This window comes from Morus notabilis, unplaced genomic scaffold (genome assembly GCF_000414095.1).
Source record: "Morus notabilis unplaced genomic scaffold, ASM41409v2 Scaffold629, whole genome shotgun sequence".
Lineage (NCBI taxonomy): Eukaryota > Viridiplantae > Streptophyta > Magnoliopsida > Rosales > Moraceae > Morus > Morus notabilis.
In genome coordinates this window covers 310,179-325,215 of record NW_010363794.1, presented here as the reverse complement: position 1 = coordinate 325,215, position 15,037 = coordinate 310,179, and the positions used below count along the sequence as shown (strand labels likewise).

At 35.2% G+C, this 15,037-nt stretch overlaps 3 protein-coding genes across 3 annotated transcripts; all 3 read left to right on the top strand.

Moving 5' to 3' along the window:
* Positions 1 to 1,416: 1,416 nt before the first annotated feature.
* On the top strand, positions 1,417 to 2,388 carry LOC21397508. The gene has a single exon (XM_010105023.2). The coding sequence runs from the start codon at positions 1,417 to 1,419 to the stop codon at positions 2,281 to 2,283; it is 867 nt and encodes a 288-aa protein (XP_010103325.1). The 3' UTR covers positions 2,284 to 2,388.
* Positions 2,389 to 8,298: 5,910 nt separating this feature from the next.
* Positions 8,299 to 9,127, top strand: LOC21397507. The gene is made up of 2 exons (XM_010105022.2): positions 8,299 to 8,869; positions 8,937 to 9,127. The coding sequence occupies exons 1-2, from the start codon at positions 8,299 to 8,301 to the stop codon at positions 9,125 to 9,127; spliced, it is 762 nt and encodes a 253-aa protein (XP_010103324.2).
* Positions 9,128 to 12,641: 3,514 nt separating this feature from the next.
* Positions 12,642 to 14,638, top strand: LOC21397505 (endochitinase 2). Its single transcript, XM_010105020.2, has 3 exons — positions 12,642 to 13,125; positions 13,369 to 13,519; positions 13,994 to 14,638. Exons 1-3 carry the CDS (start codon positions 12,693 to 12,695, stop codon positions 14,385 to 14,387), a joined length of 978 nt encoding a protein of 325 aa, XP_010103322.1. The 5' UTR covers positions 12,642 to 12,692; the 3' UTR covers positions 14,388 to 14,638.
* Positions 14,639 to 15,037: the final 399 nt, after the last annotated feature.

The window sequence follows — 15,037 nt, the reverse complement described above, 5'->3', positions numbered from 1 at the left end:
ATATATATGTTTGCTGTCGTTTTGGTTGTTCAACAACTTAATAAAACGCAGCGTAGTATTTAGAAGCACCACTCAACGAGTGACACGTAGAGAAGCAAGTGTCAGTGGAGAGAATTCTAGAATATCAATAGATCTCCTTCTTCTTCGCATTAGAACATGAGAACAGAAGGTGATTCATCTTTTAGGATTTTTCAGAGAGAGTTCTAGAGAGAGAAACAAGTGAGAGAAACTGTGGTGTATTGAGAGATCTGTGCCTTGCGTTTGGGTACTAGGAAAATCTGAGTAAAGAGATTGATTTACTCACTGGGTATTTTTCCTGAGAGCCACGATAGTGGTTGGGTCTCTTCTGTACAGTTTTCTTTTTTGGGTTGTTTTTGCTTTGTAATCTCTGAGAGTGGTGAGGATTGAGGCTGAAATCAATTCTTAACTAGTGGAAAGGGTTTCTCGCAAGTGAGCCCAACGGGGACATATGATTCTTTGAATCCGAACCTCGGTAAAACATTCTGTTTTCTTTCTTTGAATGATTCTTGTGTAAATCTTTGAGTCTGTGTGAGGATCTTCCTAACATTTTATTTGTTTTTTTAGAAGTTTGCAGTGCTCCATGAGAACGTTCTGGTTTGTTGCCACACTGAAAAGATATGTTGTGTGCGTTTTAAATTTTTCTGTCGTTTATGTGAAAAAGGCATCTAGTCATGACTAAAACTTGCTGGCGTATAACATCTTTTACAAGTTTCTTGTCCTTTTACTTTGGAAAACGACTTGTCGTTTAATTTTCAGTTGTTTGCTGTCTTTAAGTTGAACAAATTACAACGTGCACATTATCATTAGAATTCAATTCATTGACCTACTACTAACAGCCACTATAGATCCATTAAAAAAAAAAGGGGGAAAAAAAAAACCCCACCACCAGATCATTTTTGTATATGTTTTAGAGACAGAGGTGCATAAAAGAACTGAACATCTTGCCTGTTCTGTCCACAACAATCAAGTTTTAAGAGCCATAGGATTTCAATTAATTAATAATTTTTTTATAACTTCCATTTATGAGTTTGATAGAACGACAATTGCCCTCTGTTGTTCACTCAGCTTGTTGCATGTACAATATGTATATAACTAATGAAAAGATGCTCTAAGATTTTTACAACTTAATATAATGGACCAAATGAGTTGGAGCTATAATATAAGTGGTGGTCGGGGAACATTGCGTGAATATCGGTGATTTATTGTTCAGATTCAAATCTGAACCACAAATGTCATTATGCGTTGTCATTTGAATAATAAAATGCTTAAACTCTCCCTCATCTGATGATATATATAAACATAGAGTTTGAGACAAAAGAACAACAAGGCAAAACTAATCAATTGCAAACTCACTTTGAAAGGCCAACGTTTCTCTCTTTCTTGAGAAAGAAAAGAATGGCTGCGTCAAATTGCCACTTCCATGTTCGCTCAAACAGCTTACCCTCCCAATCAAACCCACTTCTTCTACAATGCAACGAAAATTTGAGCAGATTGGAGGCTTGTGGTGCAACTTCATCATCCTCTTTTATTACCCAAAAACTAAGTGGTCTTGAGGATTTGCACGAATGTGTTGAAAAGTTGCTTCTATTCCCCTCCACTCAACAAGCCTTTGTCCAAGGCCGCCAAGAGCAATGGATTGACCAACTGGTGGATGGCTCTCTTAGGCTTTTGGATTTGTGCAGCTCGGCTAAGGATGCTGTGTTGCACACAAAGGAATGTGCACGCGACATTCAATCAATCATGCACAGAAGACGAGGGGCTGAAGTTGGACTTGAAAGTGAGATCAGCAAGTACTTGGCCTCTAGGAAAGTGGTGAAGAGGGCACTCAATAAGGCCTTGGGGAGTTTAAAGAGTGTCGAAACTAAAAGCTCATTCTCTGATCTCTCCAACAAAGACGGCGAAACCATAGCCTTGATTAGCGTCTTAAAAGAGGTGGAAGTTGTCACTCTTGCCGTGTTTGAGTCTTTGTTGTCCTTTATTTCCGGGCCAAAGGCGCAAACTAAGCTTGGTGGTTGGTCTCTAGTTTCCAAGATTATGCACAGCAAAAGAGTTGGCTGTGAAGAAGAACAACAAGTAAATGAATTCGCAAAGGTGGATGCAGCAATGCACCGCCTCATGAGTCACAAGATGCAAATCGAGAAGGTTCAAAGTGAGCTGCAAATTCTAGAGATGTGCGTTCAAGACTTTGAAGAAAGACTAGAGTGCCTCTTCAGGCGTCTAATCAAAACCAGAGTTTCCCTTCTCAACATCCTCAACGACTAGATTATAACTTCTGTTTGTAATGCTCCACTATGGGGGCGCATACCTAAAATTTTGATAGGCTAGATAAAATGTTTACACATATACATGTAAATGATGGAATATATACAAAGCACATTTTTCTTCCATAGTAAATTTACATACTTTTTTCCTGTCTCAATTTCCAGTATATTCTATCTTTACATCCATAATTTCCATAGCCTAAATGGTAGTTTACGGCGCATTTGCTTTAATATTATTCTACTGTTCACCAATTATTTCACAAATTACGGCAGTCACAGATTCTTAAAAAATTAAAGTACTTAGGTGACCAATAAATTAATAAATGGCAATCTGCCATGCAACTTGAACCTGCATATACTGGCACAGTTTTCTCTGTTTAAGATGCCACATGTTTTTTGCAAATTAAATCAAATGCCAAGGCTGTACAGATTCCAATTGTCTCAAACTAGATTAGCAAAACCATTATGCAATAATTATGGTTCATCTTAATAAACTTGATTCTCACATGCTTTATGCAATTAATGCTACGCTGGCTGTCTTAGTGTTAGGAGACCAACGGAATCATCTACATGCTTGTTACCAATTTCAAGCTATATTTTTCTTCTTTATACAAACTGAAAAAAATTTCAAAGTCGTGTGATTTTTCTGCCTTCTATTATGCCACCAATGGACCAATAAGGCCAGCTGTTGGTTTTCTGAATTCAAACTGTGGAGCTAGCTTATGTACAGTGTCCTTGTAAGAAGGACAAATCCAGTGCTCTTTTTTAGCCGAATTGAATTACTCCAAGTAAAATGTGCAGTTTATGGAATATATATATATATATACATATATATATATATATATATATATATGGGCTTTGTCTATGGTACCGTTCTTTTAACGTAATACGTGGAAGTAAAAACTTATTTAACATAACATGAACACTAAAAAGACATAACACTAAGAACTTTGACTAGTTCATATCCTTATACTTTAATTTGGTTATTTACCATAATAATGATATTAGAAAGATATAATAATAGTCGGAGATAATTAAATATCTTGATATCTCACCTTTTTAATATCTGTGTTACGTTGAATAAGTACCATATTACATTTTACACTTCTAAATGTTACATTGGAGGGACAGTCCTCCGGATGGACCGAAAAAAGTCCATATATATATATTTATAAAATTTTGTTCACCTGTGTATTTGTGTGCATCGTGCACAATTGTGTTTTATTAAGAAAAATGTGCTCAATTGGTCTATCTCTCTCTTGTCTGATGCAGAGGTATGCTGATTGATGAGTGAGTTTATACTCGCGAATTTGATGTTTAAATCCTAGATTTTTGTTGGTTTTTGAGTCTTTAGTGTTAGATTTAAGTTTGCTTTTGTGTTTCTTTTATAGTTTTGTAGGAGATAGCATCTGGATTATTGATTTGGAATGAATTGGAGACAAAAAGAATATAAAATGATCGCATTTAGAAATTGTGAGCCCTGCGGCATTGGCGATTGAGGCCTCGGCACTAGAAAACCAAGATTAGGACCGCGACAATAGTCAAGGCCGCGGCGCTAGTGGGATGACTTGAGGAGTGCTGCGGCACCCAACTGCGAGAAATTGAGGAAAAAGCGTATTTTGTTTCCAATTTTACCCTTTTGAATCCTAGATGTTTAAATAAAGATTTTTAGGGTTTTATGGGGGACTTTTAGACGGCTGAAAGAGGAGAGAAGCTTCCGTAAAATGGCAAAGAAGATGAATCAACCGGAAACGGCGTTTGCCTTCATTCTTGAAAATAGTTTCTTCTAGACCTCTTTCTCATATGTTGATTTCATTTTGTTAGGATGTTTTCTATTTCCATTATGTTCTAATTTCATTTTTTAGGGTTAGGATGTAGCCGGATCATAATTGTTCCTTAATTTCCAATTTTCAATTTAGTTGATGTTTATTTCATATTGCTAAGTATTATAATCTGTTCTCAATGCTTGTGAATGTCTGGCCAACTTTTGCATGATTTGGAGTTTAATTCTGAGACTGAGAAGTGACAGTTAAACATGACCATTGATTATAATGCCATTAGAACGTCATAAGCTAGAGATAGTTATGTGAGTAGTGTGGTGATTATGATTAACTAATCTTAATATGCGTTCAACATGTTAAAATCTTGACAGAGATGTGTGGTTTACATGTCTGGGTAGGATTACTAGTGCTTAAGAAAGATTAGTCGTTAATTTAGAGAAATCCACTGTCAACATGGGAATAAACATTGATTGATTGGGAATTGGGGATTGGAACTTGATTGATCTTGGTGAAATCGGAAACCCTAAAGCCATTCTATCATTGAATTTTCTCTAATCATCATTCGAGTTTTGTTTTGTTTTATTTTTGTTTTTGTTATTTTAATTTTCATAAAAATTCTCCTATTTCGATTTTGTTCAAATAAAGTTAAGGTTAACACAATTTCGGTAGCTAATATCGATCACTCCTCGTGGGACAATACTAATATTCACGAAATTATTACTTGACAACGATATGTGCACTTGTGTTCGCATTTTTCGTAACACTGATCCGGATACGATGCTGATTGCCGATTTCTTGTTTCCAATATGGCGGTATCAATGCCACTCGTGCATTGCAAAAATTTCATTGGCAAAATGAAAGTTCTCTAAAAACGTGTTTGCAGAGTTTAGCATGGTGATTTGAGCAAAGAAAGCTGTTCCTTCTGTCATTGCCTCATTATATTAGATTAAATAAGATCAAATGACACAATATACATTTTAAAAGCTGTCAGCTTGCCTCATTAGTTGATATGCCAGTGGAAAGAAGTGGTTTTGTTTTTCTCACTTCGATCAAAACCTGAAATTCTGATCAATAAAAGAAAACAACGAAACCTCAAAAAAAAAGGAGGAAAAAAAAAGAGTAAGCGACTATCTAGAAAACAAGTAACAGGAAGACGACATTATAATGAAGACCAAAAGGGAAAACGGAAATTGAGATACGGCGGCGACATTAGAAGCCGGATTAATACAGATAACAACAGAAACTAGAAAAACATCATCAATGTCAAAAAGGCAGCAGCTGACTAACTAGAAGAAGGTCAAGAATTCGTTTGAAACGAGATAAACCGGGAAAACGACAATAACAATTAACCGACGCAAAAAAAAAAAAAATATATATATATATATATGTGTGTGTGTGTTGGAAAAATGGCTTGTTAAGCCATTTTAAAGGTCCATTTTGAGGCCCATATTCAGATGGGGCCCAATAGGTTTTTGGGACGGGTCTCAATTGATTTGAGTTCTCCGTCGCGAGGAGATCGAAATTGAGTATTCATACACTCAAAATGGTTTTTGGGTGAATGAGAAATTGATGGTCTAAGTATGTTACTTGGAATGGTAAATGTAGAAGAAAATTACAAAAGTCCCACATTGGCTAGGAGTAAATCACAATCCCGGCAGGTTGGGGCCTAATATGTGCACTCGCGACCTGCGGACATGAATGCTAGATCGGAAAACCCGCTCCATGCAAGCTACATTTTGCGATTTTTCTTTTTTATTTTTCCCATCAGAAATCCGAAACTGCTGCATTAGTTTTTGTTTAACTCTGCATTAGTGTGGGGATTTGGGAAAACTGCAGCATTAACCTACATTATTGGTTGGTTAATGGACAATTAACTTCCGAATGAAGACATACATTGGACTAGGTTCTTCAGGGGCTGTAACCTCTGAATTAAGCACCATTAATCCGAGAATAAATCCGGATTTATATACCATAATGTCATGGTGTAACACCCGGATTTTGGAGCCTATATAAAGGGCCCTCTCCACCCATTTGAAGACACAGAAATTTTCAGAAATCACTTCCTCTCTCTTGGTTTCTCTCTTGTTTCGGAAGTCTTTGTGGTTTTTTCTTGTTACTTCTGTTTTTCGTGATAGAGGGAAGATCTAGTTCGAGTTCGCCGGACGGTTCCGAAAGTGTATTGAGCTACCGTCGTTGTTGTCGTTGTATCCTGGGAGACGGACGTCCAACGTGACCTCAAGCACACGCCGGAGGGGACGAATCTGTTTTAAGGAAAACGTGCTCCACGTGCCTCGACATTCTTGCAATTTCCATTTCTGAGTTTTGGTAAAAAGGTTGAATTACAATTGTATGAATTTCGGTTTTGTTCTTCCTTAACTTGTTCCTCTTTTGTATTATATCCATACTATTTCGGCTAACAATATGTATATAGAAAATATGAAAATGTCATTATCTCAAAAAGGAGGCGAACGTGGAAAACATATTTTTTGTGACAAAGAAGTTGACTTTGAAAACAACATAAACTGAGAAAACAATATTACCGTAAAATTTTACCAACATTAACTGAAACAATCATATTAGAGAAAATGCGTCCAATTATCCAATATATATATATATATATATTAGAGAAAAGACAATAGAAAAACGACAAGAATGGGAAAGTTTCTGTAACGAAGAGGACAATAACAGGGAAAACGACAAAAACTTAGAAAAGGGCAGCGAAAATGACAATCAATGAATAAAACGACTAGGACCTCGAAAAGAAAAAAGGTGAACTGGAAAACATATATTATCATGAGCAAGACAAACTAATAGGTACATTACTTAACACGAAAACATCAACTAGAAAAACGACAACAACCTCCAAAGAGTAGTTGGACTTTTACAAGTAGAAAAACGACAATAAAATTTTTACAAAGAGAGAGAGAAGACATCAGCTAGAAAAACGACAATAACTTCGAAAGAGTAGTTGGCTTCAACAATTAAAAAAAAAAGAAAAAAAAAAAGAAAAGAAAGCAACCCGAAAACAATATTAAACAATACGACAGAAACTTCAAGAGACGATGAGAGCATGAAACAATGGAATTAATCTGATAGCATTCAACAATTTACTTGATTCTCATGCTTTATGAAAACCTTAGGCTCGCGCTATCAGTCCATCTTGAGTACAAATGTCAATATTAATATTACATTTTTCACCGAAAACTATAAAAAAACATATTTAATAGCTTATTTTATTTTGTGCTCTAATATATAATGTTATTTTAAATACTAAATATTTTGTGATTGAGTTTTAAGTTTTAAAACTTCTAAACAAATTAATTATTAAATCATTTAAAAAAATGACACTACTGTTACTTGTTGTAACTATTATATGAAAAGGTCGATATATAAACTAATAAAAAATGTATAAATTTGATATATATGTGTGTGTTATACTTGGTGCTTAACTCTTGCTGCTAAATTTAGCACTAAATACAGCGTATGTCAAATTTCACATCAATGATAACAATGCATTGAAAGGTGATTTTCTCATCTAACTGTCAAAATTTAATATTACCACATTCATTTTGCACTATGTTGGAGATCTTTTATTGGTTATTATTAGTTATGCTAAATCAAAATACTGCTTTATGTGTCAGAATGATTTTTTAACCCTACACTTTTTTTTTTTGAAAACCTCTGCGATTTATATTATGCACTTCCAATTTGCCACGAAGGCTGTTGCAATTTGTCTCATCTAAGGGTGTGCCGATCCGAATATAATGGAGATTTCCACATCTTGTACTATTCGCTGTCATTGCCACCCGTGTATTGCAATTTTAATTCTTGTTCTGCAATGTATGATAAATAAAGTATATGACTGAATATAAATTCTAATATTGTTGGTAATAAGATCCGTACCTTGTGCTTCACCAAAACACAAAAAGAAAACAAAAAGATCCGTACCTGTTGGTGGGGAGACACAGCATTAATCATTACCATTGTATGTTTAGATCTAAGTCACAACTTACAATCATGTTTTTTACGTACGTACCCAACCAAAAAAAAAAAAAAGTCACAGTTAATCATGTTACCCTCATTGTGTATTGAGGAGGATGAGATTCCCCTTGTCTCCCTTACCTCCTATCAATACATATAGAGATAGCAAATGCCAAATGAGAGCAGGCAAATTCTAGACTCAATACAACATTCATCAACTATAGCGAGCTCCGAATTCTAGACTGAATCTAAGAATGGCAGCTTACCACACTCGCTCCAATAGCTTGCCTTCTAGGCAACACCCTCTCGTTCCCGAATTTGATGCACAGTTGTCCAGATTGAGATCTTCCGAAGACGCCTCTTCTTCATCAACATCGCTAAGCGGCAAACTTAGCGGACTTCAAGATCTGCATGATTGTCTTGACAAGTTGCTTCTATTACCACTTAACCAAGCAGCCTTGTCCAAACAGCAAAAGGAGAAATTGGTTGATGAGCTTTTGGATGGATCTCTTAGACTCTTGGATATATGCAACACAGCCAAGGATGCCTTGCAGCAAACAGGGGAATCCACACAAGAACTTCGATCAATTATTCGCAGGAGACATGGTGGTGAATCAAGTCTATCGAGTGAGGTCAAGAAATTCTTGTTGAACTCCAGGAAAGTGGTGAGGAAGGCACTCCGAAAGGCCATGGGAAACAAATGCGCCTTCGGTGTCCTTAACAAGGATGAAGAAATTCTTAGCGTGTTGAGAGAGGTTCAATCAAACAGTTTTCGAATCATTGTTTTCCTTCATCTCCGGGCCAAAGTCGAGAAGCTGGTCACTGGTTTCCAAGTTGATGAACTCTAAAAAAGTGTCTTGCGCGGAAGTCAAGGAATCAAACGAATTTGCAGGCGCGGATGCTGGATTGAACTTACTGATGAGCTACAAGATGAAGAAATCAGACAACACGCTTGCAGAGAATGCGCAAAACGAGCTTCAGAAATTGGAGATGTGCATTCAAGATCTAGAAGAAGGAGTTGAGAACCTTTACAGGAGTCTGATCAAAACCAGAGTTTCTTTGCTCAATATTCTCAATCATTAGCTGATTAGTACTATAAATAGTTCTTAACTCCAGAAAAGCCTGGGAACCAGCTTTTCGTTCTTGTACATCAATGAGATACATTCACACATAGAATGAAATATTTTCTCCCATATATTCTTCAATTTTCTTGCTTGTTTCCAAGTATCTAAATTCAGCGCTAAAGACAATTTCTTTATTCTTATGAAAATCTTTACTAAGATAAAAAAACCATGGATGACTCATTTATCTTGAATGGAGTCTGCAAAAATAATTTCTTAAGACTTTTTTGAAATTAATTGTAATATAATTCTTAAACTTTTCAAAAGGTTGATTATATAGTTTAAATTAATTAAAATTGTGAACATACAGGACACCATATGAGCCGATTAATCACGAATCTAGTTTCGCAGATATATAGGAGCTAAATATTGTTAAGAATTAGACTCCATAATTCTACATTAGAAGTCATGTACTAAAATAGCATAAAGAAATCAAACAAAGTGCACATACAAAATATGTAGAGATTTACCTCAATGTGAGATTATGTGCTCTCTCAGCCGCTGCCAATAATTTATTATGACGATAAATAATTTTACAAGGAAAACAATTACACACCTCTCAACTCTTTGTGTAAGACAATAATCGTGAGGACATTAATTAGTTTCACAAATTAATACTAATTGAATATTTAAACTGGAAAGAAGCCATAAATTAAATCGGATGCACTTTTAACAAGATAAAATACTTCTCTTTTAATAAAATAAAACTCTGGTGTGACAAATTAATCACAATAAGGGACTTAAAGCGAATCAGTAATGCATATTAAAACTGTCAAGATTCCAGTTGTCTCAGGGAACACACTTTAATCACTACTCAAAATGAACAAATTGACATTTGACGATACAAATAATAAACCTCACAGCCAGTAGACTATTTTTCTTCAACCCATGTCATACAGATCCGTAAGGTTGTTTGTCTTACTGGCTTTCCTGTTCAACAACAGCCGTAAGAAAGACAAATCTATATTTTTCAAGCTATAACTCTAGTCAAGTAGTTTAAGTTTAACACCAGATATTATTCACTAAATAGTAAATTATGGTACAATATCAATCATTTGCGTAGTTATCTTATATCTGTTGTTAACAATATCGTCAGAGCACTAGCTATGAAGAGATTAATGGGATGAAAATCAGTTTTGCCGAACTTGAGTTATCATTGGTAGCCAGCAACTTATGCTATTTTTTTCACTTGCAAAAACTGTTTGTTAGCTAAGAATGTAGGGAAAGGGCAATATATCTTTCAAGTGTAATAGAAGGATTTTCTGATTTTAATTTACATTCCTGTAATACAATCTCAAAATACAAGTTCAAAAATCAAATGCCAAATATATGCAAAAAAAAAAAAAAAAAAAAAGAGTAAAAGAAGCACACATTTGATATGTTGTTTTATTTTGTGTTTCAATACATAAATCTATTTTACTTATTAAATCTATTTCAATTCTTAAATGATTAAAAAATGACATTAATTCTGTAATTATAACATGGAAAAGTAAACACATTAATAAGTAAGATTCCGTTCATTTTACCGATTCGAGTTTTACTACAGTAAAAAGCTCTAAAAAACAATCACAATTAACTTTTTTACTACAGTAAAAAGGTTTCACATAAAGTCACATCTCAACTTCAATCAGGGAATTAAACCGGCCCTAAGTAATTAAACTCGACGCTAAATTTGACATTAAATAAAGCATATATCGAATTGGACATTATTAATTCATTATTGTATTAGAGAATGGTTTTCTTACTCAATCATCAATTATCAAATTTTGGCATTGGTATAAAAATTTAGCATTGTTTCCATTAAAGATCTCTAAGTGGTAAGTGGACGTTCAAAATTGTTGTACTGACATCCGCCATTACGGAATGATTTTTCACTTTCCACGTACAAGCATAATCCTAATCCTGCCTTTCCTTTGTTCCTTCTTATCCATTTCAGAGAGTATTATTCGCCAGAAGATATCAAAATAATTTTTGAGTTATAATTAAAGTTTATCGAGTCATATTCACGTAACTTTATAACCGAATACAGCTTCCGTATGAGGTAACATATTTCTGGAGAATTCACTTTCTCTTGATCTTCTATTTGGAAAGGATTATCTCATATAGGAGGATTTTTTTTTATCTTTTTTGGTCTTCTAGTGTGTTATATATGTTTTAGCAGCTGCGTACGACACTTTCCAAATTAATTAAAAAAAAACTTATTTTATTGTGGCAAATTATAGAGAGGGGTACAGGACTTCAAAAAATTTAAGATCTCAAATATTATGCAACCAATCATAATAATGAAAGCATCCTTATAAAAAGCTGCACAAGAGGCCGCCTCCTTATCTTATTTTGAAACTTGAACATTCAACAAAGTTTCTTTTTTTTCCTTTTTAATAATGGCCCTTTCTGTGGACCGACCACACTTTTTTGCTCCCCAATCGTAATTGACTAAAAGATTAACGTAATTCTTTATACTGAATCGTAATAATTACTATTCTGGAAATTAGAAGTCATTTTTAAACATAATATGAAAAGTCTTTCAATATTATTCATATAATTATTCATGCCTGATGTGTTTAACAAATGTTTATTGTCATATGCTTTAAAATGACTTACGGTTCTCAAAATAATAACTGTTAAAACTTAATATAAGATAATTATGTTACTTTTTTAGCCGGTTAGGATGGCACATGGGGGACAGGTCCAGTCATTTGTAAAGTAAGAGACTACAACCAGGCCCTTTAATAATTAAAGGAAAATTTCAAATAATATATCACAATTCAAAGTTTTTTTTTTCTTTTTAATAATGGTCCTTTCTATGGACCGACAACACTTTTTTGGTCCCCAATTGTAATTGACTAAAAGATTGACGTAATTCTCTTGTATTGAATCATAACAGTTACTATTCTGAAAATCAGAAGTCATTTTTAAACATAATATGAAAGGTCTTTCAATATTATTCATATAATTATTCATGCTAGATGTGTCTAACAAATATTTATTGTCAAACACTTTAAAATGACTTATAGTTCTCAAAATAATAACTATTACATCTTAATACAAGAGAATTATGCTACTTTTTTAGCGAGTTATGATGGCACATGAGGACATGTCATTTACAAAGTGGGGGACTACAACCAGGCCCTTTAATAATTAAAGGAAAATTTCAAATAATATATCACAATTCACAATTGGTGAAAAATATGTTTTTCAACTAGCCGTCGTGTAAAGATGGGTGGAGATAATGATCATATCGTATGGTATAGCTCTAATCTGTGAAAGCTTTACTAATTGACCAAAAACAAAGACAGAAAAATAAGGTATAATTAGATAAAAAAACGTGGAAATATTAAACCAGCAAACCCCCTTAGAGTAATTATAATCTCAATGAAGTTATCAAGTACTAAAAGATCAGTTCTTTTGGGAAAAAATAATGTACCACAAGAATTCTCGTACACCCGGCTGCTCTCTCTATATATATAGTCACCAGCTGTTCATTCTCAAACATCAACAAAATAACCACTCCAGATCACAAAATAAAAATGAAGTACTTTTGGATCTTATCCATTTTTTCCCTGTTTCTGTTGGCCATACAAAAAGGCTCAGCGGAGCAATGTGGTCAGCAAGCTGGGGGTGCTCTATGCCCAGGAGGATTATGCTGCAGCAAATGGGGGTGGTGTGGCGACACACCTGACCACTGCACCAACGGTTGTCAAAGCCAATGCAGCGGAAGCGGAGGTGGAGGCGGCGGCGGCGGGGGCGGGGGGGACCCTGGTAGTATCATTTCAAGATCCACCTTTGACCAGCTGCTTAAACATCGTAATGACGGAGCTTGCCCCGCCAGGAACTTTTATACCTATGATGCTTTCATTGCAGCTACAAAGGCCTTCCCTGGATTTGGCACTACCGGCGACGATGCCACACGCAAAAGGGAGATTGCTGCTTTTCTTGGCCAAACTTCCCATGAAACTACCGGTTTGTATACTTCGAATCATATATATGTATGTATATGTAGACGTTCTAGCTCGTTTTTCCTTGCTCTTTTATACCTCTAGCCTCCTTTATTATGTTATGTATAAACTTGTGTGTACTATAACTGCTTAATCTATTTAATTTATTTGCATGAATTAAGTACTGTTTATAAGTAATATGGTTGACTACCACATATATAGATATATATATATATATAATATGAATACATTATGTTTGTACGTATAGGTGGATGGGATGGTGCTCCTGATGGTAAATACGCGTGGGGATACTGCTACGTCAGAGAGCAAAACCAAGCAACATACTGTTCTTGGAGTCAAACTTACCCTTGTGCTTCCGGAAGGCAATATTACGGCCGTGGTCCCATTCAACTTACCTGGTACGCACTAATAATGAATCATGACTTTATTTGAGAAAGAGCATGGCCATTAGGGTTAAAATTACCGGGCAACAAGCAAAGTTATGGAGTGGACCCCATATATTGGGGCCGAAATAAGGGCCCACCACTTTGTAAGCTTGGAACTTTTTGTTTTGATTGATTTATTCTTGGGTGATAATCATCACCAATTAATGACCTTTTAAATAAATAAAAATCGTCGTGTACTAAAAATATACAAGTTTTTTTTTTTTTTTGCTAGATAAAAATATACAAGTTGGTTTTAAGCAATGTATGGATATCAAAATTAAGATGCCTGAGTCAATTAATGATAACAAATATTTGAAAATCAGTAATTATACCTTTTTTCTTCTTTTTGTGTTAAGCACTAAACAAATTCGCTTTGCAGGTTAATAAATTGAATTTCCCACGAAAGTTTTTTGACTACACTAACTAGAATTACGACAATTTCTTTAGGAACTATAATTACGGGCAGTGTGGAAGAGCTCTAGGGCTGGACCTGTTGAACAATCCGGACCTCGTAGCTACGGACCCTGTGGTTGCCTTCAAGACAGCACTCTGGTTCTGGATGACCCCGCAGTCGCCAAAGCCGTCGTGCCACGACGTCATCACCGGCAAATGGAATCCCTCTGGAGCCGACACGTCGGCTGGTCGAGCTGCGGGCTACGGCGCGATCACAAACATTATAAACGGAGGGCTTGAGTGCGGCAAAGGCTGGAACGCCGCCGTGGAGGACCGGATTGGGTTCTACAAGAGGTACTGCGATATATTTAGGATTGGTTATGGGAATAACCTCGACTGCTACAACCAGAGGCCTTTTGGGTCTGGACTCATGGTGGATTCTATGTAATTATCTTTAATGATTTTGTTTGCCGTACGTTAATTGTCACTGGTATGGTGACAATTTGGTTTCGTAATATATGTGTAATGCATAATATATGTGGCATGTTCTGTCCGACTATATGTAACAAATAATGAGTGAATTTCCCTCAGACTATCAAATCTGTAGACTGTAATGCATGGACAAAACTGGACGTTCCTCTGTTAAGTTACTAAATTATGTCATTCGAAGCATGCCAATGAAATTCAACGTTTTGACTACTCTTGATTAAGATCTTTTTGGTTTTTTATTAATTGTTTTTCTTCCATTTTCTTTTTAATTTGTGTAGAGTCCTATTGATCACGGCGATGAAATGAGTTTCTAGTAGTTTAGTCAATAATTTTGGATTGAGAAAACCCCGGCCCATAGGGCCGTAGTACGTACTTTTATATGAAAATGTATTTTATTGGCAGGTGCCTTTCTATGACCAGCATACATATATGATATTAACAGGCGTCTAGCGCTCCTTTTCTCAATTTATAGTTGTTTTATTTATAATTTGTTGTCGTTTCTCAGGTTCATGTCATTTATTTTATTTTGTTGTTGGTTCTATTCAAACCATGTCGTTTTACTTTTACTGCCCCGATTCTAATTTTCTTGTCGATTTTATTTAAACAAAA